The following is a 21,181-nucleotide window of genomic DNA, read 5'->3' on the forward strand; positions in this document are numbered from 1 at the left end:
ACGGTGGATGGGGTCCCGCCACAGGACGGAGTTTCCGGCCGGACTCCTCTTGACCCAGCCGGGCGCTGGGTGCGCAGCGCTGCCGGTCCGGTACCGGGAGCCGCCGGTCCGGTACCGGGAGCCGCCGGTCCGGTAACGGGCGCCGCCGGTGCCGGGCGCTACCGGCGGAGGCGGAGCGCGGCCGATCCCTCCCCCGGGCAGTGCCCCGGGCCCGCCCGCCGCGGGCACCGGCAGCGGCACCGGCACCGGGACGGCGCGGAGCGGAGCGGCGGCAGCGGCGGCACCATGGCCTCCGAGAGCGAGGCGCAGCGGGCGCTGCAATATGAGCAGACCCTGGTGAGTACCGGGGGCACCGGGCGGGCACCGGGCACCGGTGTGGCACGGGACGCGATGGAACACGCGGGGATTTTGGGGGTCGGGGGGCGCTGCCCTGCTCGGGGCGGCAGAACTCTGCCGTGCCCTGTCGGGGATGCTGCCTCCTGCTTGGGATGGCACCCCCGGCCCCCTCCGGCTGCGGAGGCGCCTGGCTGAGCCCCCGGGGCACGATTTGTGCGCACACCTCACTCCCCTGGCAGCCCCCCTCTCCCCTGGGAAGGGAGCACCCTTCTCCTCTGGAAGCCTCCGGCGGGGCTGCCAGAGGCGCCAGGCGGGCACGCAGCTCTGCCCGCACTGCCCGTCCCGGCCCTCTGCCCCGAGATACGCTATCTCCCCTGCCCGCAACCTTAGTCCCGTGTTTACAGCTCCTTTGCCTCAGAGGCCTCCCCAGTGGCACCAGGGTGTCCCATTGTCCTGGGGTGTCTTCCTTCCCCGCTGTTTTCCCAGCCACTCCGCTGCCCACGGCCCTCAGACATCACGGGCAAAGGTTCTTTTCCCTGGCCTCCGCTTGGGACGGTGCCCGGGGCGGACGGTACTTTGCCCTGGCAAAGGCATTCGGACAGGGAGGTGTGCAGGGAAGCAGGGACTGCGTGGCCACAGAGCTGTGCCCACGGCTGCCCCAGGGAGCCTGAGCGGGCCGTGTGTGCGGGGCAGGCTCTGCTGAGCTTTACCCACCCAGCACGGGCAGCGTCAGGGCACTGCTGCTCTGCGTACCCTCGGCAATGCCTTTCCCAGCTCCCAAACCTTGCTGCTGGCGCTGCCCCTCAGTGCCCACCCCAGGCCGCGCTGCCAGGTGGCTGCAGGGCACCAGCCGGCCCTGGGAGCCCCGGCTGTGCCGTCATCTCCACGACCTCGCTGACCCCCGGTCCTTCCCGGCAGGGCTGAGTCAGGGAGCACTCGGGGGCAGGAACAGGGGTGAATGGTGGCCGTGCCGCTCCCTGCCGCCAGCTCCGGGCCCCCCTGGGCGCCCTGGTCACGGTGGGTGAGCAGAGAGGCCACGCCAGGCGGGCACCGGGCGGAGGAGCCGGCGGCAGCGCGTGAGGGGAGAGGCAGGCTGGGCTGGCATCGGGGCAGCCGCGCTCGGCACCGGCAGACTTTGCCCTCCTTTTCTTTGGGCAGGGTAGCACCCGTGCCCCGGGTGCTCCGTGGTGCCCATCCCCGTGGCCTCTGGGCTCTCTGAGGCTCGTGGGAGCGCCTGGGGCTCGTGGGTGAGGCTGGGTGCGGGCTCCTGTCCTCTAGCCTCACACCTGCGTTTTGGGAGCTGCCCGGGCACGTGCTGGGCAGGAGGAGTGCCCAGCCCTTCCCAGCGCATCAGAGGCACCACCAGCTCCTGCCAGCACCTGCCAGGATGGATCCAGCTGGAGCCTGGCATGGGCTGGTGTGAGCTGGACAGCTCGGGGACAGCTCTTGCTGCTTGTGCTCACAGCCATGTCATCACAGCCAGGCTGCAGGGTTGTGCCCAGCTATGTCCACATGCCCTTCCCCTCCCCAGATTTCACCAGCCCCAGGATGCCGTGGGTGTTGGGGCCCAGAACTCAAGGTCTCCCTGGGGTCCCCATGGTGGGCAGGTGTTTGTGGGAACCCCTGGCATGCCAAGGGTGCTGGGGTGCACATCAGGCCCAGTGTCCCCCCCATGCCAGGCTGTCGTGGCAGGGAGCAATGGGCCCCGTGGGGGGGATTAAGCTTGACAAACTGCCCTTGTTCACTGCAGAGCAGCTCAGGGTGATTAGAGCCCGGCTAAGACGGGCAGCGTGACACACAGCCCCTGGCCTCTGCCTGCCCACTGCCAGCCCAGAGGACCCCCCAAACCTTTACCTTTAAAAACCTCCCCTAGGGGAAATCTGGGGGGGGAGGATGGCTGGCAGTGGCCATGAGGAGGTGGGCACCACTGCCAGGCCAGCTGAGTGCTGTGGGACAGGCTGGCACGGGGACACGGCAGCAGCAGATGCCAGTGCCCAGGCGCAGCATCGCCCGGGCACAGCAGGCGCCGCGGGCTGGCAGAGCCCCGGGGGCTGTGGCACAGCCGGTGCCTGCAGCGCAGCAGCTCAGCACCAGCACAGTGGCCTTGGCCTGTGCCCGTGTCCCCGAGTGCCCCCCGCCAGCCCCCCCTGTGCCCGCTCCCTGCCCGCCCGGCACTGTGATTGTTCAGCTGCTTCACGGCAGAGGCCGGAGTCCCGGGGCTGTTTGTGTTTCAAAAGGCCTTTGTGGAAAAATAACCCAAGCGGAGGAGGAGGAGGAGGAGGAGGAAGGAGAGAGCCCACCACTGGCCCGAACAGCCATGCCAGGGCTGTGGGCACAGCAGCTGTGGCTACTCAGCACTGGGCACCCACAGGGGTCCCATGTCCTGCCTGTGGGGCTGGGGCATGGGGCAGAGGGGTGGCATGGGGTGGCACATGGTGGCAGGTGGCAGGAGGGTGGCATGGCCCCTTTGCTTGCATCCCTGTTGTTACAAGTGGGGTGGGCTCCAAAGTGAGGCAGAGGGGGAGCAAATCCCACCCTCTCAACCAGGCTGGAGCACTTGGGACTGGGCATCCCACCGTGTGCCCCAGCACCTGGGGGGACAGCGTGGCAGCCCCTGGCACAGCCCCAGGAGTAGACACAGAGCTGGTTTGGGGGGCACTCAGCCTGGGGGTGCTTGCATCTTGGTTTGGGCTGGCCGTGGGTCAGCAGTGGGGCCAGGCAGGCAAGTGCTTGGCAGGGTGACAGCACTCCTGGGGTGCCGGCCCATTTCATCTTCCAGAGCAAACAAGCTTTTTCCGAAGGGAGCCTTTGAATTCAAGACCCCGTGCGGGGCCGGGGTCCTCCTCTGGCAGCCGATGCTGGATTTGGCCCCTCAAGGTGGTCGTGCCTTTCCCACAGGGCAAGGAGCTGCTGAGCCCATGCTGAGCAGGAGTTTGGGGGAAAATCCATGCCAGGACAGGGTCAGCAATGGAACTTAGCTCACCCTCCTGTCCCTGCCTGCATCCCCACCCTCCCTCCCGCTGCTGGGCACAACCTGGGTATTAGACAGCAGGGAATCCACCCGGCGCCGCTCTGGCTGCTTTCTGCTCTCTACCAAAGGGACCTGGGCAGGAGCGCTGCCCGTCAGAAGCGCACCTTCACGCCATCCCCAGGGGAGCTGCCGTGTGCCAGCGGGCCGGGGGGCTGTGAGCGGGACCCGGGCAGCCGGGGTGGGCTGCCCACGTGCCGAGCGCGGTGCCCACCCGCGGCGCTGCCCCCGGGCACGGGGAGCAGGGCGGCTGCGCCCCGGCTGGGCAGCCACGCGCTGCGCTGGCACGGCACGGCGGGTGGGCACCCATCGGCATGGGGCTCACGTTGTCCCGACGAGGGAGCCTGGCAGGGCCTCCACGGTCCTGAAGCCTCCCTTTGTGCCGGGCCAACCTCTGGCGCTTGGCATTCAGGTCGTGCGGGGGGGAGCGAGGCGGAAACCAAGCAACCGAGTCCTTGGCAGTGCCCGCCAGCGCGGGACAAATGCCCCCGGCTCAGCGGGGAGGACGGGCACAAAGAGCTCCTGGCCAGCATGAGGGGCACTGCCAGGGCCACCCCCTGCCAGGGGCAGGCCACGTGCCACAGCCAGGCAGGAGGCACCCGAGGAAAGGGGGGTGATCCCTATGTGATCCCCTCTTCACAGCCCAGGGATTGATGTTGTGCTCCCTCTCTCCTGGAACCGGGGGTACATCCTGGCCCTCACTGGCCTCTTGCCTCCCCGCTGCCAGCTGAGACCAGCCAGCTCATGTCACATATGACCTGCCAAGGCTGCATTTTGGAGGGGGTATCCCAGCCTTGCTCTCAGCAGTGTCGGAGTGTGGTGCCTGCAGAGCTGCAGCACAACCCCAGTACCAGCCCTCAGAGTCTCCTGGCCAAGCTGGCCACGCTCCCATCACTGGAGGCCCTTCCCCACCCTCCACCCCGCTGCAGTGCCTGGGGCACCTGGGCAGGGCCAGAGACTGGTACCGACGTTTCAGCTGCCTGCTTTGGGCAAGCAGGCAAAACAATCACCATTGATCCACACTCACCTTATCTGCCTGGCTCCTTCCCACGCCCTGGAGGGCAGTCGGGCACTCCCACAGCTGCCTCCACCCCTTTGCCTTGGGGTGCCATGGCTGTTCCCTCACCTGGCACGCCATGCCAGTATGCCCACTGCTGCCCTGACTCAGTTTCCCCGCTGGGGTGCAGGGCTTGGGGTACCAGCCTCCCTGACACTGCTGCCTGTCCTTCTCCCCCAGATGTATGGGCGTTACACGCAGGACTTGGGCACCTTTGCCAAGGATGAGGCAGCGCGGCTGCGGCTGCAGGAGGGGGACGCGGCCGTGCCCCGCCGCCCCTCCGAGCTGCTGGAGTACACCCAGGGCCGCTGTGCCCCCTGTCGTGGTAAGGGTCACCGGGATTCGGGCACGGGTGGGCACAGCACGGTCTGGACACGCTGCCCACCCCGCCGCGGTGGCGCGGGTAGGGTTTCCCTGGCTGTCATGGGACACCGGCGCCGAGGACAATGCCACCTGCCCGGCGGGCAGCAGGGACACAATGGCCCGAAATAGCCGGGCACGCTGCAGGGCCCGGGGGCCCACAGCCCCTCTAGCTGGGGCCGTGCCAGGGAGGCTGTGCTGGTGGGAGGTGCGTGCCCAGTGTGACTGTGCGGAGTCAGCTGGCTGTGACAGCTGGACACAGCAGTGCTCCTGCACCAAACAGTGCCAGCTGTGCTGGGTCGCTGCTGCTGGCTGCGAGCATTTCTGCTGCTGCCAGCCTGCCCCTGCCACCTCAGTGTGCCCATCCCTGGGGCATCCAGCCTTGACCCCGCCCTTGTGTCCCAGTCTGCGCCTTGCAGTGCCAGCGGTTCCTCATCTCCAAGGTGGGCGAGGACTGGGTCTTCCTCATACTGCTGGGACTGGTCATGGCACTGGTCAGCTGGGCCATGGATTTCGCCATCGCCACGTGCCTCCAAGGTAGGAGGTGCCGGTGGGTTCCTGGGGCCATGGCAGGGCAGGGTGGCCATGCCATAGGGCCATGCCGTGTGCCTTGCCACCCACCACCCTCTGACTGGCTGTTCCCACAGCTCAGAAATGGATGTACGGGGGTCTGGACACCAACGTGCTGCTGCAGTACATGGCCTGGGTCACCTACCCCACCGTGCTCATCACCTTCTCAGCTGGCTTCACCCAGATCCTTGCTCCCCAGGCCGTGGGTAGGGCATCAAGGGGCTGCCTGCACCCTAAACAGGGTGTCCACTCCCTGGGGCTGTGCCTGGGTGTATCCCTGCAGGTCCTGGGAGTCTTTCTAGGGATATGGGCTGGTCTTCAGAGGGTCTCCTAGGGACTATGGTTTGGATGCCATCCTGAGTTATGGGGTTGGGGATCTTCTAAGGCGTGTGAGAGAGAGGTCTTCAGAGAGTGTCCTGTGAGTTAAGGGGTGGATTTCCTCCTGGGCTGTGAGGCTTGCAGACTTGGGGGTCTTCCTAAGTTAAGACCTGATCTTCAGAGGGTCTCCTGGGAGCAATGAAACTGGGGTCCCTGTGGGGCTGTGGGTTGAGTTGTGCCTACATAATCATGGGGCTGTTCCTGCCAATTGTACTGTGGGAAGAGGTGTCCCTGGACCTCCCCGTGGCAGTGGGGTGTGGCAAATCATCAAGTTATCCCCCAGAACCATGGGGCAGTGTCCCCCCTTCATGGCTGTTGGTTCAAGGCTGTCCCCACATCACCAGGCTCAGGGATCCCCGAGATGAAGACCATCCTGCGGGGCGTCGTGCTGAAGGAGTACCTCACCTTCAAGACCTTTGTGGCCAAGGTGATTGGCCTGACGTGTGCCCTGGGCAGCGGCATGCCCCTGGGCAAGGAGGTGAGGGCAGTGCCAGGGCAGGGTGAGCAGGGGGCCAGGGAGGGAGGCTGAGGGCAACGTCTCAGTCTCCTGTTGTCCTCTCAGGGTCCCTTTGTCCACATCGCCAGCATGTGTGCAACCTTGCTCAGCCGCTTCCTCTCCCTCTTTGGGGGCTTCTACGAGGTGAGCAAGGCAGGCTGGCCCCAGGAGGATCAACCCGTGCCCACAGCTGGCAGTGCCTAGGGTTGGGGGGCAGTGCCCACTCACTCCTGTCTCCCTCACAGAATGAGGCAAGAAACATTGAAATGCTGGCAGCTGCCTGTGCTGTCGGTGTTGGCTGCTGCTTCGCCGCCCCCATCGGAGGTAGGGTCACCCCGGGCCTCCCCACAACCCCCACACCTCCCGCCCCGGCAGCAGGGCCCACCTGGAGAGGCAAGCAGGACCGCCAGGACAGCTGGCATGGGAGAGGGCAGTGCTGCTCAGCAGGGAGGAGGAAGGGAGGAGCGGGCAGCACCCTCCCAGATGTGTAACATCTGCTCTTGTCCTCTCCCCTGCCGCCCTGCGCTCCAGGGAGCTCCCCACTCCAGCCCCGCTGAGCCCTGCCCGTAGGTTGGTGACGTGTCTGACTCTTTCCTTGCCCTTTGCCTTCAACCCTATCTGTCTGTCTGTCCATCTGTGTGCACCCCACTCCATCCCAGTGCCGCCCCTCGTGTCGCTGCCCACGTCCCTGTGCTGCCCTCTCGCCCGCGCGGGCTCGGCTTGGCACCGGCCCCGTGCTTTGCCAGGGAAGCCCTTGGACGTCCCCGTAGTGTGTCCGTGGGGCAGCCAGACCCCCGCGGGCTCTGCACGAGTGTGGACTCAGGGTGGGAAGCATGCCAGGCGCCGGGGGCCTGCCTAGGTTTCTCCACCTGCCCTGTGTGCTTCCCCCAATGCCAGGCGTCCTCTTCAGCATCGAGGTCACCTCCACCTTCTTTGCCGTCCGCAACTACTGGCGCGGCTTCTTCGCTGCCACCTTCAGCGCCTTCATCTTCCGTGTCCTTGCTGTCTGGAACAAGGATGAAGGTACCTGAGGCAGGGTGAGGGCACAGGGGTCCCCTGCCCAGCCCTACTGAGCCCCACCATCCCCCAGAGACAATCACGGCACTGTTCAAAACTCGCTTCCGCCTCGACTTCCCCTTCGACCTGCAGGAGCTGCCGGCCTTCGCCGTCATCGGGTGAGTGCGGCCATCCCAGCACCCATCCCATGGCCCCGGGGTGGCAGGGGTGGTGCTGGTGGTGGCAGCAGGACACCTCTTCCCTTGGCTCTGCCCAGGATCGCCAGCGGCTTCGGGGGCGCCCTCTTTGTCTACCTCAACCGCAAGATTGTGCAGTTCATGCGCCGCCAGAAGACCATCAACCGCTTCCTCATGAAGAAGTAGGTGCCCAGCAGTCCCCAGCAGCAGGGTGGTGGAGCTGGGGCTGCACCAAAATCACGCCCTGCCCTGTGCCACCCTGCCAGGCGCCTGCTCTTCCCCGCCCTGGTGACGCTGATCATCTCCACGCTGACCTTCCCGCCTGGCTTTGGACAGTTCATGGCTGGCCAGGTACCCGCCGTGGGGTGGCACACCAGTCCCCACCCCAGGGCCACCACAAGCCCCAGCTGACCCCTGCCCATCACCAGCTCACCCAGAAGGACACCCTGGTGACACTCTTTGACAACCAGACGTGGGCCAAGCAGGGGATCAATGATGAGTTTGAATACTTGGGCATCCTGGAGGCCTGGCTCCATCCCCGCTCCAACGTCTTCGTCACACTTGTTGTCTTCATCCTCATGAAGGTGGGTGCCTACTTCCCCTGTCATCCCCAAGGTACCAGCAGGAGGTTATGGAGAGGATTTTCTGGATGCCATCAGGGAGGTGCCAGATCGTTACCAGAAAGGTGGCACCAGAAGGCACTGGGTGGCTGCTCCAAGAGTCCACCAAGGTGTTTGCTGGGTGGTGCTGGCATGCCATCAAAGAGATCTTGGCTGGGAGCCACCAACATGCCACCAGGGAGGTTCTGGCTGCTTGCTCCTAGGTGCCACCAGGGAGGTGCTGGCCAGATGCCACCAAGTGCCACCAGGGAGGAGCTGGCAGGGTGCCCCTGGGAGGAGCCCATGCCCCACTGCAGGGTGCGGTGCCCACGTGCTGCTCCACAGCACCCAGCTGAGGGTCACAGCAGGGGCAGGAGGCAGGGCTGGGTCAGGCAGGGCAGCTAATGGGTGTCTGCCCCACAGTTCTGGATGTCAGCCTTGGCCACCACCATCCCCGTGCCCTGTGGAGCCTTCATGCCCGTCTTCGTCATTGGTGAGACCCTGCACCCTGTGTGGGCACAGTGGGAGGAGGGAGCCGCCTCTCAGCCCACACTGGGCACCTGGGGGTGCCTCCAGATGTCCCCTTGTCCCCTTCCCTGGCAGCAGCAGGCAGAGGAGAGGGCGTGAGGCTGGGCCGGGTACTGGGAGAGCCCTGTGCCCATTCCCAGCCCCTCTCTGCCTGCAGGGGCAGCCTTTGGGCGCCTGGTGGGGGAGAGCATGGCAGCCTGGTTCCCTGATGGCATCCACACGGACAGCAACATTTACCGCATCGTGCCGGGGGGCTACGCCGTGGTGGGTAAGCACTGAGCTGGAATGGGGACACCGTGGTGGGCGTCCTTTGGAGATGCTGCCCCGCAGCTGAGGTGATGATCCCTGGAACTGGGAGTGGTACCACCACTGGGAGTGGTCCCAAGGGTGCCTCTTACATGGTGGATGCCCTAGAGGGGGGAAGCCAGGGCGGGGACCTAGCCTGGTGGGCAGTACCTGACGGCTCTCCTCCTTCTCCTGGCGGTGGCTGCAGGAGCAGCTGCACTGTCAGGTGCTGTCACCCACACGGTGTCCACGGCCGTCATCGTCTTCGAGCTGACGGGGCAGATCTCACACATCCTGCCCGTCATGATCGCTGTCATCCTGGCCAATGCCGTCGCCCAGAGCCTCCAGCCCTCCCTCTACGACAGCATCATCCGTATCAAGAAGCTTCCCTACCTCCCTGAGCTGGGCTGGGGCCACCACGAGTGAGTTTGTGTCTCCTGTCCCAACCCCAAACCCCTCACCAAGGCACAAGGGGAGGCGGTGGCATCACTCTGGGGCCACTGCTCTTGTCCCTGGGCAGGAAATACAACGTGCGGGTGGAGGACATCATGGTGAGGGACATCCGCTACGTCACCCTCAACTGCAAGTACCGGGACCTGCAGCAGGTCCTGCACAGCACCAAGATGAAGAACCTGCCACTGGTGGAGTCAGCTGGTGAGACACTGAGACACAGGCAGGGCTCTGCCAGCACCCACAGCAGCCGTGGGTGGGTGGCAGAGGGAGCACCAGGAGCCAACGTGGCGCCTTGCTGTGCCTGGCAGAGTCCATGATCCTGCTGGGCTCCATCGAGCGGACGCAGGTGGGGGCCCTGCTCAGCAGCCAGCTCAGTCCCCAGCGCCGGGTGATGACGCTGCGGCAGAAGGCGCTGTCCGAGGACGGGCACCGGCTCTCCGACCCCAGCATCCGCTTCCAGGTGAGGCGTGTAGCTGTCTGGGGGATGCCCGGGCAGGGTGCCCCTGCCACTGTCACCCTGCCACGCCATCCCCCCCCAGATCAGCACAGAGACCTCCTCGGGGACCCCTGCCCGCCCCGCGCTCCGCAAGCCCCTGAAGCCGGCGCTGAAGCGGGTGCCCAGCAGCCCAGCCGACAGCCCCCCAGGTGAGTCTGCATGGGCCCCCGGCCCGCCCGTGTCCCCGCCACTGACACCCCCTCTCCTCCCGCAGCTGGCAGCGCTGACCACGCTGGCATCGCCCTCAAGAGCCTCTTCTGTGCCAACGCCGCCACAGAGCCCACCGAGGTGAGAGCCTGGCCCTCCCATCCCTTCCCATCCCTGAATGGCCTTGCCTGGCCCTGCCATCCCTTCCCATCCCTGAATGGCCTTGCCTGGCCCTGCCATCCCTGTCTGGCCCTTCCTAACCCTGCCCATTTTTGTCACATCCCTTTCCATTCCTGTTCAACCCTGCCTGTCCCTTCCCATCCCTTTCCATCATTTTCTACCCCATCCCGTCCCATCCCGTCCCATCCCGTCCCATCCTCGCATCCCATCCCATCCCATTCCATCCCGTCCCATCCCATCCCATCCCATCCCATCCCATCCCATCCCATCCCATCCCCTAACTGCTGTCTCTCCCGCGGGCCAGGCCCAGGGCACAGCCTATCAAAAGGCCAAACGCGTCCGCATTTCCATTGTGGTAAGCTGCAGCCAATCGCAGCCTGGGCACAGCTCCTCCAGGCCAATCAGAGCCTGGCAGGAGTTCTCTGAACCAATCAGGGGCCTGGCAAGATTCTGCTTGGCCAATCACGTTGGGCCTATGTCTGTGCAGTCCATCTTGGACAGCTGAGATTCTGTCCAACCAATCCTGGTGTGCATCCTCCCCATCCCAAACATTCCTGGAATCGGGATTTGGAGCCTCCAGCCATCACAACCGCGGGATCTGCCCCACTTTGCTCAGCCAATCACGGCACACCTTGCATTCTCTCCACCAATCACAAGATTGCCTTGTCCAAGTGTGGCCAATCAGGGTGTGACCGATGTCCTGTCAACCAATCACGTTAGCTGACCAGCCCGTGCGCTGCCTGTACCCTGCCTGTACCCTGCCTGTGCCCTGCCTGCATGTGCTGCCTGCACCCTCGCTGTATCCCTGCACCCCCTGCACCCCCTGCACCTGCAGCACCCCTGCACCTGCAGCACCCCTGCTCCCTGCCCGCAGCGGCACCGCCTGCCCCCTCAGGGCCGCTCCAACACACCTCTCTTGCAGGAGGAGATGATTCTGGGTGACAAGATGACCCCAACGGAGGTGAGGGGTTGGGCAGAAACAGGCAGGACCCTCCTGCTCAGAGGGATCCCAGATATCCCAAGGGGTGCCAGAGCATGGGGCGGGCGTGGGGAGGTAGGGGGTGGATAACCCAAGTTTCTCCATAACTCCGTGTATAAGGAGGATGGGAGGGCCCTTGCTGGCACTTGCTGGGGGTCCGTACCCCTTACCCTGCCCAATGGCACCTCCCCAGATCCTGGAGTGGGAGGAACAGCAGCTGGACCAGCTGGTGGACTTCAGCAGCGCCAAGATCGACCCCGCACCCTTCCAGCTGGTGGAGCACACCTCGCTGCACAAGGTGCGCCCACACCCCACCGCAGACCCCCACCCACCACCCCCAGAGCCTCAACTCAGCCCCCTCTTCCTGCAGACCCACACCATCTTCTCTCTGCTGGGCCTGGACCACGCATTCGTCACCAGCATCGGGCGGCTGGTGGGCATGGTGTCCCTCAAGGAGGTGAGCAGGGCACAGGGAGGCTGGAGGGGCACGGGGCAGCACCTGGAGCTGTCTGCCCATGGCTTTGGGGTCCCCGCAGCTGCGCAAGGCCATCGAGGGCTCCCTGACGGGCAAGGGGGTGAAGGTGCGCCCGCCGCTCGCCAGCTTCCGCGACAGCACCGCCAGCACCACCGAGGCCGACACCACCGCCCTGCGCCAGCTCTGGGACCGCCACCAGCACCACCACATGCCCCGCGAGGCTGGCCCTGGCGGCGACGATGATGACAACACCCCCAAGGGTCAGTGAGACCCTGGAGATCCACCCCGCTGTGTCCCCAGAAGCCACAAGGGCCCCCTGGCAGGTGCTGGGGTGTGCCCGCCCTGAGCCCGCTGAGCCAGGCTCAGCTCAGGAGCGGGCACTCTCAATCCAGTGCCTCTGCTCCCTCCCTGGGCTGGGGACCAGCCAAATGCCCCCCAGCCAGCCCCTGCTCCCCAGCGACCTGCCAGCTCCTGGGGCTTCCCACTTTGCTACCTCTGTACCCCCCCAGCCCCCGGTGCCCCCAGAAGGGCCACTGCCCTCACACCCTCCATGAGCACCACAATGTCCCTTCTCAGGGTGGCACGGGGCAGAGAGGGGCATCAGGTTGGGGTGTCCACGGGGACATGGGTGGGCATTGCCCCCTGTGCTCAGCACATCACAGCTGGGAACAGGGGGTCCTGCTGCCTCTCTGCCGTGCACCTCTCCCCATGTAAATACAGAGATTTTTATATTAATTTAATAAAAGCACTTTATAAACAGAGCTGAAGCACCGTGGGGCTGGAGGTGGAGAAGGGCACAGCCAGCGGGCAGCGGCTGAGCTCCACCACAGTGCTGGGGTTGGCGTGGCTGCGGGCGAGGCGCCCTTTGCCGCGCAGAGCCGCTCACAGCGCGGCCTCGCTGCGGTGCCGCGGCTGCGGGCGCTGCCCGGCGCTGGCGCGGCGCCGCACGGTGATGACCAGCGTGCCAGCCTCGGTCAGCGCGCAGCTCACCGACAGCGGGTCCGTGTCTTCGGGCAGCTGGCACTTGTGGGTGAAGGTGTCGCACACCGTGCCGTCCTCAGCCACCTGCGGTGGGTTCCACGGCACATTCCCAGTTACCCCAGTGCTCCTAATGGGCAGCCCGGACACCCTGACTCCAGCAGGGAGTTCAACAGGAAAGATCCCAGTGACGCCAGGGTAATTCCCAGTTACTCCACTGCCAGCAGGAAGCAGGCCTCTGCTGCCCAAGTTGGGCTTGTGAGTAAATTCCAGCTACTCCAGTGCCAGCCGGGACTATTCCCACTTGCCACCTCCAGCAGAGAAGGCAGCGGAGCAGGAGTTCCCAGCTGTCCCATTCTCAGGGAGGACAGTTCCAGTTACACCAGTACAGGACAGGTGCAGTAGAGCAGGAGTTGCCTGTTGTCCCATCACTAGGCACAGCTCCCATTTACCCCAGTGCTGCCAAGGGCTGTTCCCAGTGACCACCCCATCCCCACCACCCACAGAGGGGGTGTCACGGGACAGGACCCGCACTGTGCCATGGCCAGAGGGGATGCTGTCCCCTCGGGTGCCTCACCTTTTCTGCCTGGATGGCGACATGGCAGTTGGAGGTGGTCACCACAATGTCAGGGGGCTCAAACTGGCTGACGTCGGCCACCACTTGGTAGGTGTCACCCTGGGCACGCACCCAGGTGCCCAGGCTGCAGGGGTACATGGCACCTGGGGACTCTGTGGGCATTGGGGGGCTGCTGGGCATGGAGCCACAGTGCCCCGGGGCTGGGCACTGGGGGCTGTGGGAGAGTCTGGTGACACTGGGGGAGGGAGGGCCGGGGGTAGCAGGTGGGAGTGGGGGATATTGAAGGTGCTGGGGAAGTGCAGGGGGAACTGGGGGTCCCAGGGGTAAAGGGGTACTGGGGGCCTGGAGGCAGCTGAGAGCACTGGCAGATTCCAGGGGCACTGGACAACCTGAGGGGAATAACACAGGAGGGTGAAGACACTGGGGATGACCACAAAGGTCTGGGGGGGAGAAGGACACTAGAGTTACTGGGGATGTACAAGAAAGTGGGGGCCTAGCAGGTGACATCAAGGGGTGTGGGGACAGGGGAGGTGATGGTCTGGGTTGGGGAGGAAAAGCTATAGGGGTTCTGGGGACAAAAGGAGAATCAAATGGGTCTGGGGAGGAGAAGGAGGCAGCATGGTGGTCCTGGGGACAGCAGGGACACTGGAGTTACTGGGGACTTAGAGCGGGAGCACAAAAGCACTTGGGCAGTAAGAGCTGGAGGGCAGTGCAGAGAGCCATGGGGCACCGGGGGGCAGCCAGGGTTCCCTCTGAGCCCTCCCAGCCGGTGCTGGGGGGAGGATTCCCCGCTGTCCCCAGGCACAGGCCAGCTGGATAACCCTTGGGGGGACCATCCCAAGGGAGCAGGGCTCCCCCAGGGTAGCAGGGCCACCACACCCTGGGGCCCCCCGCCCTGCCCTCCACCCCCGGTACCTGGGTACCCAAATGCCTCCTGTGCCCCAAAGGCTGCATGCCGCCGGTCGCCCTCGAAGCGGGGCTCGCCGTGGCCCTGCCCGTAGGCGCTGAGGAGCTCGGCACGGAAGGTGGAGGCTGAGCTGAGCGATGCCATGGCGCCTGCTGCCCGCGCCCCGGCCCTGCCGTGGGGAGGGTCCGGGCCCGCCAGCCACCGCCGCCAGATGCCCATAATTAGGCACCCTGTCCGCAGGAATGCGAGATAAGGGACCAGGCCTCCGGCACCCGGTGGGGCCGCGGAGGGGGATGATGTGTCCCTGCCACCCCCGAGTCCCCGTCACCTGCAAGAAGAGGCGCCCGGTGCAGCGCTCGCACAATTGACTTTATTCAAGACCCGGCAGGATGGAGGAGGGGGTGCCGCGGTGTGGGCACCCCGTGGATACTCCACGGCGGGGCGGGGGGCTCAGGCAGCTCCCGCAGGTATGCACACACGCGTGCCCATGCCCATGCGCTCCCCGGTGTGCACATGCACACACACACAGAGCAAAGCCCCCAGCCACCCACAGGCACCCCGCTGCCCCAGCCCGGCACCGCCAGGAGCATCCCCTGCCCTGGCAGCGGGTGGCAGAGGGTGGCAGAGGGTGGCAGGTGCCAGCAGCGTGGCCCCCGCAGCCCCTCGGTGGTGCCAGCCCCGCAGCAGGCACCCCCTGGCAGGGAGGGAGAACAGGAGCTGTGCCTGGCGGGGGTTGTTGGGGTGCTGGGAGATGCAGGGGAGCAGAGGTGGGTGCTGGGGGGGCATCCCGGGGTGTGGGGACAGGGGACAGTGACGGGGCTGGGTGAGGAGCAGCATGCAGGGGGAGAGAGGCCCCACGAGAACACGTGCCATGCGGGAAGGGGCGCGCAAGCGTTGGCAAAAACTGGCATTCCTCCCCCAAACGACGTGCCTGGAACCCCTCACGTGGGCTTGGGGGGGTCCTCGAGGTGGGGGGTGCCACCCCCAGCCAGGACAGGGGGGGCTGGCTGCCCTTCATGTAGGCACTTGGTTCCCTGCTAGGGGTGAGTGACTTGTCGACAGGGACATCAGTCCCACGTCCTACCCCCTCTCTCCACCCTGCATTGCCTCACAGCAGACTTGGGGACCCCTGGCCGGGCTGACCCCCTTGCTGCAGGGCTGGAGTGGGACTGCTCTTCTGGTGGCCCAGAGCCCCCAGCCTGGGGGCCTGCGCCCACCTGGCCCTGCAGTCTTCCTGTGTCAGCCCCATGCAATTAGAAAAGTGTAGAAAGTCCCAGCACCGCAGCACACCGCAGCCCCCCAGCACCCCTGGCACCCCACAGCACCCCTCCAGCAGCTCCATGCTCCAAGGCAGCAGTTCACAGTTTTAAACTCGGTCCAATAGAAGTTGGCCAGGGAGAGAGGAGAAAAGCCCTTCCCACACCGAAACCCCCACCACCACCCTGGCTTGGGGTGGTAGAGGCACCACAGGATGATTGGAGATTTTCAGCCATGCCATTGGGGGAGAGGGAACTGTGCCCAAAAGGGGAGCCCAGGGTGGTTTGGGGGAGAACATGCGGACAACCAGCCCCACTTATTTAGTCTTGTCAGTTTTTGGGGGCACATCTGAGCATCAGGGCAGAGGACAGACTTCCCCAAGCCCTTCCCTGCGCCCCTTCCCTGCTCTCATGCAAAAATCCAGGAGGGCAACGATGTGGCCAAGCAGGGCCGGGGCACAGTGGGGGCACACTGGCTGGGGGGGCTGCAGTGGCCCCCGGACCCCTCCTGCACCCGGATAGCGAGGGGGAGCAGCGGCAGGGCCTGTCCCTCACCCAGCGTGGGGTCTGGCCAGAGGGCTTCAGCAGGAGACCTGGACCCCCACCAGGAGAGGCAGGGCACCCCAGGAGGCATCAGGGCTCCTCGGCCTCCTCCTCCTCCTCCAGCGATGCCACCCCGGAGGAGGCGACGTCCGAGATTTTCCGGCGGAGCGGGAAGTCCTTGCTCAGCACCACCTCGTCCTCCGTGGGCGAGAGACAGGCTTCGGCGTAGGACACGGAGTAGAGGGAGTCCTGGCACCGGAGCCGTGCCAGGCCCCGCAAGGCACTTTGGCTGGCTGGGGGCGGCAGCTTGGGCAGCAGCAGGTCCTCTCCCCCCAGGGAGCCCAGCAGTTTGGCAGTGAGTTCGGAGGGCGACACCATCTCCAGGCTGCAGAGGCTGGAGCAGAGAGTCTCAGGGGAGAGGGTGTGCGAGGAGTCGCTCTCGGGCTCGCAGGAGCCGTGCCGCACGCCCAGGTGGCACAGGTGGCCCTGCAGCAGGTCTCGCAGCAGCGCGCTGGCGGGCATCGTGCCTGTCAGCTCTGTGGGAAATCGGGATGTCTGGCTCAGTCCACAGCTGAGGGCACCAGGGATATCAGCTGCCCCCTGCCCTGTGCACCGCAGGTTGGGAGAAGTCCCGTGCTTGCTTTGCCCACAAATTGTTGCACTGGTAACCATTAAAGGAAAAGCAAAACACTCTCTGGCACCACGGAGGTGTTGCATTTAAGGGCTTCCCCATCCCTGGCTCAGGAACTGTTTGCCAGGGTGCAAGGCAGGGGCACTGCCCTGTATGGGAGTGACAGGGCTGGGGAATGTGCCAGGCAGTGGGCATTCCATTCCTTTGTCCCTCAGTGGTGGGACACCCACACCAGCAGCGGGACAACTGGCCCGCTCCCCACAGCACTTACCGGTGGGCTGGGAGCTCTCTGTGGAGGGCAGGAAGTCCTCATCGTAGGACTCGTCATTGGAGTCGTCCCCATCCACTGAGGACCAGGCCCGCAGCTTGGCCTCAGCAATGGCAAACTGCTCCGCCACACCTGGCACGGGACAGGCACGGATCAAACCCACGCAGGGAGGGGCTCCCAAAATCCCACTGCCCTGGCACCTCTGTGCTCACAGTGCCATGGCATGGGTGGATGGATGGATGGAGGGATGGATGCCATGGCATGGGTGGATGGATAGATGATGGATGGATGGATGGATGGATGGATGGATGGATGGATGGATGGATGGATGGATGGGTGGATGCCATGGATGGATGGATGGATGGATGGATGGATGGATGGATGGGGACCACCCCACGGCCCCAGCCCTGTGCCGCAGTGGGGCCAGCCCCCCGGCCGTGCCCGCGGTGCCTACCGGCAGCGAATCGCGCCTCCTGCTCGCCCTCGCTCAGGTGGCAGTAGGAGCTGAAGGCGCTCTCCAGGGCGGAAGGTGACTCCACTGGCTTGCACCAGCCCTTCCACTCGATTAGGTGGGCAACACGGCCCTGGGCCATGGCCGTAGGCTTTGTCACGTGCTCCTTCACCACCTGCGAGATGCCTATGGGATGTGCCCTGATGTCAGCACGCCCTGGGGCACCCCAAGTCCCCACCACAGAGCCCACAACCCTGGGACCCAGCACTCCCTACCTCCAGTCCATGGGACATGGCACCCCCGTGCCACCAGTAACCCCCTGGTCTCCCCAAAACTCCAGACAGATGATACCCAGGGCCCCCAAGAGGCCCAGACTCCTCCCCTCAGGAGAGCCCCCTTTCCCAGATGAGCAGTTACCGTGCAGCGAGGAGCGGGCCAGGGCAGCGATCTCCTGGATGGTCAGCGCGCGCCGTGACTTGGGCAGCATCTCGACAGTGTCCTCAACATTGACCTGCCAGAGCGGGCAGCGTGGTCACAGCCCTGGCACCATTTCCCTTCTGGGAGACCCACGCTCCAGGAGAGGGCTTGGCCCTGCTTGGTGCCCACCCCGGGGGGCCTGGGGTGTTTGTGCACACACACATCACAGGCATGGGTGTGTACAGAGGGGTGGTCACAGCAGGGCACACTCCCACAATGTCACTGCACGCTGGCACTGTGTACACACCTGCACGTGTGCCCACACACGCACAGGCAGCCACTCAAACACACACACTGACCACACCTGCACACTCACACCTGAACTCCTCTGTACACACACGTGCACCTGCACGCTTGTGTGCGCTCACATGTGTCCGTGCCCTGTGCCAGATGGTGTCACACACTCGTGTGTGCCCGCCCCAGCTTGTGCACACACACGTGCAAGACCACCTCAGCCCGGCTCCCTGGCATCCACTCCCTGGCAGCACACACCATGCCAGGACATCCAGCTCTATGTCCCCACTGCCATCCCGGCCGTGCCAGGCCCTGAGCCCGTGGCCACGGGGGAAGCGATGTGGGATTTGGAGGCGCGCAACAAATTGCATTGCCATGGCAACGAGGCACCGTGGACTGATTTCTCCCAGGATACAGCCCGGCTCATGGCTGACGTCAGAGCAGCCCCGAGCCACTGCGAGCTGGCAGGGCCATGGCCAGGACGGGTGCCCCGCCATGGGGTACGGGCACTTGGCTGCCTCAGCCGGGCATGGCCGGGCTCGGTGGTACCTGGAGGAAGTCCTGGCTGTCGAAGGAGGCCTGGCGCACCAGCCGGGGCAGCGGGCGGGCAACACTCAGGGGGGACAGTGCCTTCACCTCCTTCCACTCCACACACAGCGTTGTGTCCACGGCCACTGCAGGAAGAGCCGAGGCCAGCCTCAGCACCTCCGCCTCCCCAGCAGCCCTCTCAGTCCCCCACCCACCGACCCTGTGGTGGCAGCTTCTTGTCCAGTCTGAGACCAGACACAACTCGTTGCTGCAGCACTGGTGACTCACGCCCGGGCAACTCTTCCGCCTGTGTCAGCGGTAACGCACGTCCCCAGCCTGGCACTGGGCACCAGGCACCTGTCCCAGCTTGGCAGCTGCTCTGGGAGGGGTGGGGGCAGCTGGGCCAGGCTGGACTGGACCAGGTGCTGGGTGTGTGAACAAAGGCAACACTGGGCCATACTTGCAGGGGGATGCTGCTCCTCCACTATCTCCAAAATCCCCATCTCCAATTCCCTGCTGGGTCGGGAGGGAAAGGAGCAAGAAGGGATAGGGTCCATAAAAGCACCTGCACCCATCTTTTGCCACAAGGGCCTGACCTCCAGGCACTGGCACCTCAAATGGATAGGTGCCTACACCCTCAGGCACTGACTCCCAAGAACTGGGGGCTCCTGCCAATGCAGTTGCCATGAAAGGCCAGTCCCAAAGGGGCCAAGACAGGGCATCTCTCAAGAGCCTCGTTTCCCCTGCATCAAGGTGGGCCTGGCTGACACAAACCAGCTGTGAAGTGGGACACAGGGGAGCTCAAAAGTGCTGCCTCCCACCCACTTCTGAGGGTACACCCTGGCTTCCTTGGGAAATTGCAGAGAGGATCGCCCCCACTCCCAGCTGTGGGCAGGGGCACCCTGCGGTGACATCCTAGCAACAACACCCCCAGGGCCCCTCCGGCACGTCTGCAACACTCTCAACGCTGTCCTAGCCCCCGTGAGCCCAGCCTCCAGAACTCCCTCTGATCGCAGCCCCCATCCCTCCTGCAGCACCCCCAGGACATCTGCAGCACCCCCGCTGCACCCCACACACTGCAGCAAACCCCAGCCTCCAACACCCCCCTGAAGGACTCTGTCTCTCTCATACCCACCCCAAAAACCTCTTAGGACTCTAACCAGCACCCCCATCCCACACTCCTTTCCCAGTCCCCTTGCACCCCCAGCTCCCCCAGAGCTGCAGTCCAACCGCTCCAATCTCCCCAGACTCTGCCCATCCACACCCCCCGTATCTCCCTGCACTCCCCTGGCCACGCAGCTGCCCCAGAGCAGCACCCCCCGCTCCCAAACCCCCAGCCATCTATACCCACATCCCCCTTTATGTACCAAAGTCCTCCAGAGCCCTCAAGCTCTCTGCATGCACAACACACTTAGATACCCCAGTTCTCTCTCACCTCCGTAATTCCCTGTACCCTAGAGCCCTCACAGCCTCCCAGTCCCCACACACACCACGCCATCCCCTGGCTCCCCCTCAGCTCCCTGCTCTCCACCTTCCCCTATCCCCCAGCCTCCCCAGTGCCCCACACCCCTCTCTGTCACCCCCAGCAGCCCCGCTCACCCCCTCCCCACCCTCAAGTTCCCCATACACCCTCCACAGCCCGGGAGCCCCCATTCCCGCAGGTCCCCGCTGCCATCCCGGTGCCGCTCACCCACCGATGGTGGTTTTGGAGCCGATGCAGCCCATGCTCCCGGGGGGGCCCCGGTGCGGGCACTACCGCCGGCTCCGCGCCGCCCACATCGCCCCCCGGCCGCATGGGCGGCCCCGGACAGCGCCCGCGCCCCGCCGGAGCCGCTGCCGAGCCGGGCCGGGCCGCGCCAGCGAGCCCCGAGCGGCAGCGGAGCCCCGAGCGGTGCCGAGCCGGGCCGGGAGCTGCACGTCCAGAGACGTCACTGCTGGGGGAGGAAGAGGAGGGAGAGGGGGAGGCGGGAAGAAGAGGAGGAGGAAAAGGAGGAGAATGTGCGGGAGGAAGGCTGAGAAAGAGAAGGCGGAGGGGGATAAGGGATGAGGGAGAGGGAGGAAGGGGAGAACGGGGAAGAGGGAGGCCGGGAGGAAGAGGAGGAAGGGGAGATGAGGAGAGAGGTGAAGGGGGGATGAAGGCAGCCGGGGAGGATGAAGGAAGAGGGGGGCTGAAGGAAGAGGAAGAGGGGGATGGAGGAAGAGGAGGGGGCGCGGAGAGGAGGAGGATGGACGGAGGAAGAGGAGGGGGCTGAGGAGGAGGGGAAGAAGGCCGGCCACCGCGGAGAGCGCCGTGCCAGCACCGCGGACAGCGCCGCCCCTCCCGGCCCCGGCCCCCGTACACCCCCGGGGGGACACGGGCTGCGACCCTGCGGAAACAGGGCAGCCTCAGCCCGGAGCTGCCTGCCCCGAGGGCCCGGTGGTGCGCAGGGAGCACACAGCCTGCCACCCGCGCGGAACTGGGCTGGGGACAGGTGGCTGCGGGCTTTGGAGCATCGCGTCTGACAGCAACGGCCCCTGCAGGAGATCCGGGCCAGCGCTCATGGGTCAAGCCGTGCTCGTTCTGAAACCTACTGATGGCAATTAGTGCTGTGGTACTTTTCCCCTGGCACAGGAGGGCACTGCTGCAGTGCCACCCTCTCTTTGCCTTGGCAAGCAGGTTACCCCAACAGCTCCAAGGGCCTCTCTCCCTCCTCACTCACTCATTCCCAGTCAGGGGGAGCTCCTTTCCAGTCGCCATCCCGAGGCCTTTCCCTGCCAAATGCTTCCCAGCA

The 21,181-nt window shown here is 65.4% G+C and overlaps 3 protein-coding genes across 5 annotated transcripts; 1 reads left to right on the forward strand and 2 right to left on the reverse strand.

Annotated features, from left to right (window-relative positions):
• Nucleotides 1-218: 218 nt before the first annotated feature.
• On the forward strand, nucleotides 219-12,321 carry CLCN2 (chloride voltage-gated channel 2). Of its 3 annotated transcripts, none has more exons than XM_039713689.1 (24): nucleotides 219-336; nucleotides 4,602-4,746; nucleotides 5,187-5,318; nucleotides 5,429-5,557; nucleotides 6,074-6,207; nucleotides 6,292-6,369; nucleotides 6,471-6,549; nucleotides 7,123-7,248; nucleotides 7,316-7,400; nucleotides 7,499-7,600; nucleotides 7,685-7,769; nucleotides 7,847-8,002; nucleotides 8,441-8,510; nucleotides 8,703-8,813; nucleotides 9,039-9,252; nucleotides 9,351-9,484; nucleotides 9,592-9,743; nucleotides 9,823-9,928; nucleotides 9,994-10,067; nucleotides 10,411-10,461; nucleotides 11,029-11,067; nucleotides 11,279-11,383; nucleotides 11,456-11,542; nucleotides 11,622-12,321. In XM_039713689.1, the coding sequence occupies exons 1-24, from the start codon at nucleotides 286-288 to the stop codon at nucleotides 11,826-11,828; spliced, it is 2,652 nt and encodes an 883-aa protein (XP_039569623.1). In that variant the 5' UTR covers nucleotides 219-285; the 3' UTR covers nucleotides 11,829-12,321. The 3 variants fall into 3 exon arrangements, with proteins under 3 accessions (XP_039569623.1, XP_039569625.1, XP_039569624.1); XM_039713691.1 differs by having other exon boundaries at nucleotides 7,375-7,400; nucleotides 7,755-7,769; XM_039713690.1 differs by lacking the exon at nucleotides 10,411-10,461 and having other exon boundaries at nucleotides 11,622-11,828.
• Nucleotides 12,292-14,212, reverse strand: LOC120504305 (heat shock protein beta-7-like). Its single transcript, XM_039713694.1, has 3 exons — nucleotides 14,031-14,212; nucleotides 13,116-13,267; nucleotides 12,292-12,625 (listed from the first exon to the last, which is right to left on the reverse strand). Exons 1-3 carry the CDS (start codon nucleotides 14,164-14,166, stop codon nucleotides 12,443-12,445), a joined length of 471 nt encoding a protein of 156 aa, XP_039569628.1. The 5' UTR covers nucleotides 14,167-14,212; the 3' UTR covers nucleotides 12,292-12,442.
• A 158-nt stretch (nucleotides 14,213-14,370) lies between these two features.
• On the reverse strand, nucleotides 14,371-20,460 carry FAM131A (family with sequence similarity 131 member A). The gene is made up of 6 exons (XM_039713962.1): nucleotides 20,105-20,460; nucleotides 18,432-18,556; nucleotides 17,589-17,682; nucleotides 17,175-17,357; nucleotides 16,724-16,852; nucleotides 14,371-16,357 (listed from the first exon to the last, which is right to left on the reverse strand). Exons 1-6 carry the CDS (start codon nucleotides 20,133-20,135, stop codon nucleotides 15,912-15,914), a joined length of 1,008 nt encoding a protein of 335 aa, XP_039569896.1. The 5' UTR covers nucleotides 20,136-20,460; the 3' UTR covers nucleotides 14,371-15,911.
• Nucleotides 20,461-21,181: the final 721 nt, after the last annotated feature.

This window comes from Passer montanus, unplaced genomic scaffold (assembly GCF_014805655.1).
Source record: "Passer montanus isolate IOZ18808 unplaced genomic scaffold, ASM1480565v1 scaffold29, whole genome shotgun sequence".
Taxonomy (NCBI): Eukaryota; Metazoa; Chordata; class Aves; order Passeriformes; family Passeridae; genus Passer; species Passer montanus.

What these genes read in the sequence shown, in the direction of transcription:
- CLCN2 (XM_039713689.1), top strand. Translation starts at nt 286, where the DNA reads ATGGCCTCCGAGAGCGAGGCGCAGCGGGCGCTGCAATATGAGCAGACC. An exon ending in GCGTCCGCATTTCCATTGTG is followed by an intron (nt 10,462 to 11,028) that starts GTAAGCTGCAGC and finishes CCTCTCTTGCAG; the next exon opens with GAGGAGATGATTCTGGGTGA. An exon ending in GCATGGTGTCCCTCAAGGAG is followed by an intron (nt 11,543 to 11,621) that starts GTGAGCAGGGCA and finishes GGGTCCCCGCAG; the next exon opens with CTGCGCAAGGCCATCGAGGG.
- FAM131A (XM_039713962.1), bottom strand. Translation starts at nt 20,135, where the DNA reads ATGGGCTGCATCGGCTCCAAAACCACCATCG. An exon ending in CGGCTCCAAAACCACCATCG is followed by an intron (nt 18,557 to 20,104) that starts GTGGGTGAGCGG and finishes CTCTTCCTGCAG; the next exon opens with TGGCCGTGGACACAACGCTG. An exon ending in GGCCCGCTCCTCGCTGCACG is followed by an intron (nt 17,358 to 17,588) that starts GTAACTGCTCAT and finishes CACATCCCATAG; the next exon opens with GCATCTCGCAGGTGGTGAAG.
- LOC120504305 (XM_039713694.1), bottom strand. Translation starts at nt 14,166, where the DNA reads ATGGCATCGCTCAGCTCAGCCTCCACCTTCCGTGCCGAGCTCCTCAGC. An exon ending in GGAGGCATTTGGGTACCCAG is followed by an intron (nt 13,268 to 14,030) that starts GTACCGGGGGTG and finishes CAATGCCCACAG; the next exon opens with AGTCCCCAGGTGCCATGTAC. An exon ending in TCGCCATCCAGGCAGAAAAG is followed by an intron (nt 12,626 to 13,115) that starts GTGAGGCACCCG and finishes AACCCACCGCAG; the next exon opens with GTGGCTGAGGACGGCACGGT.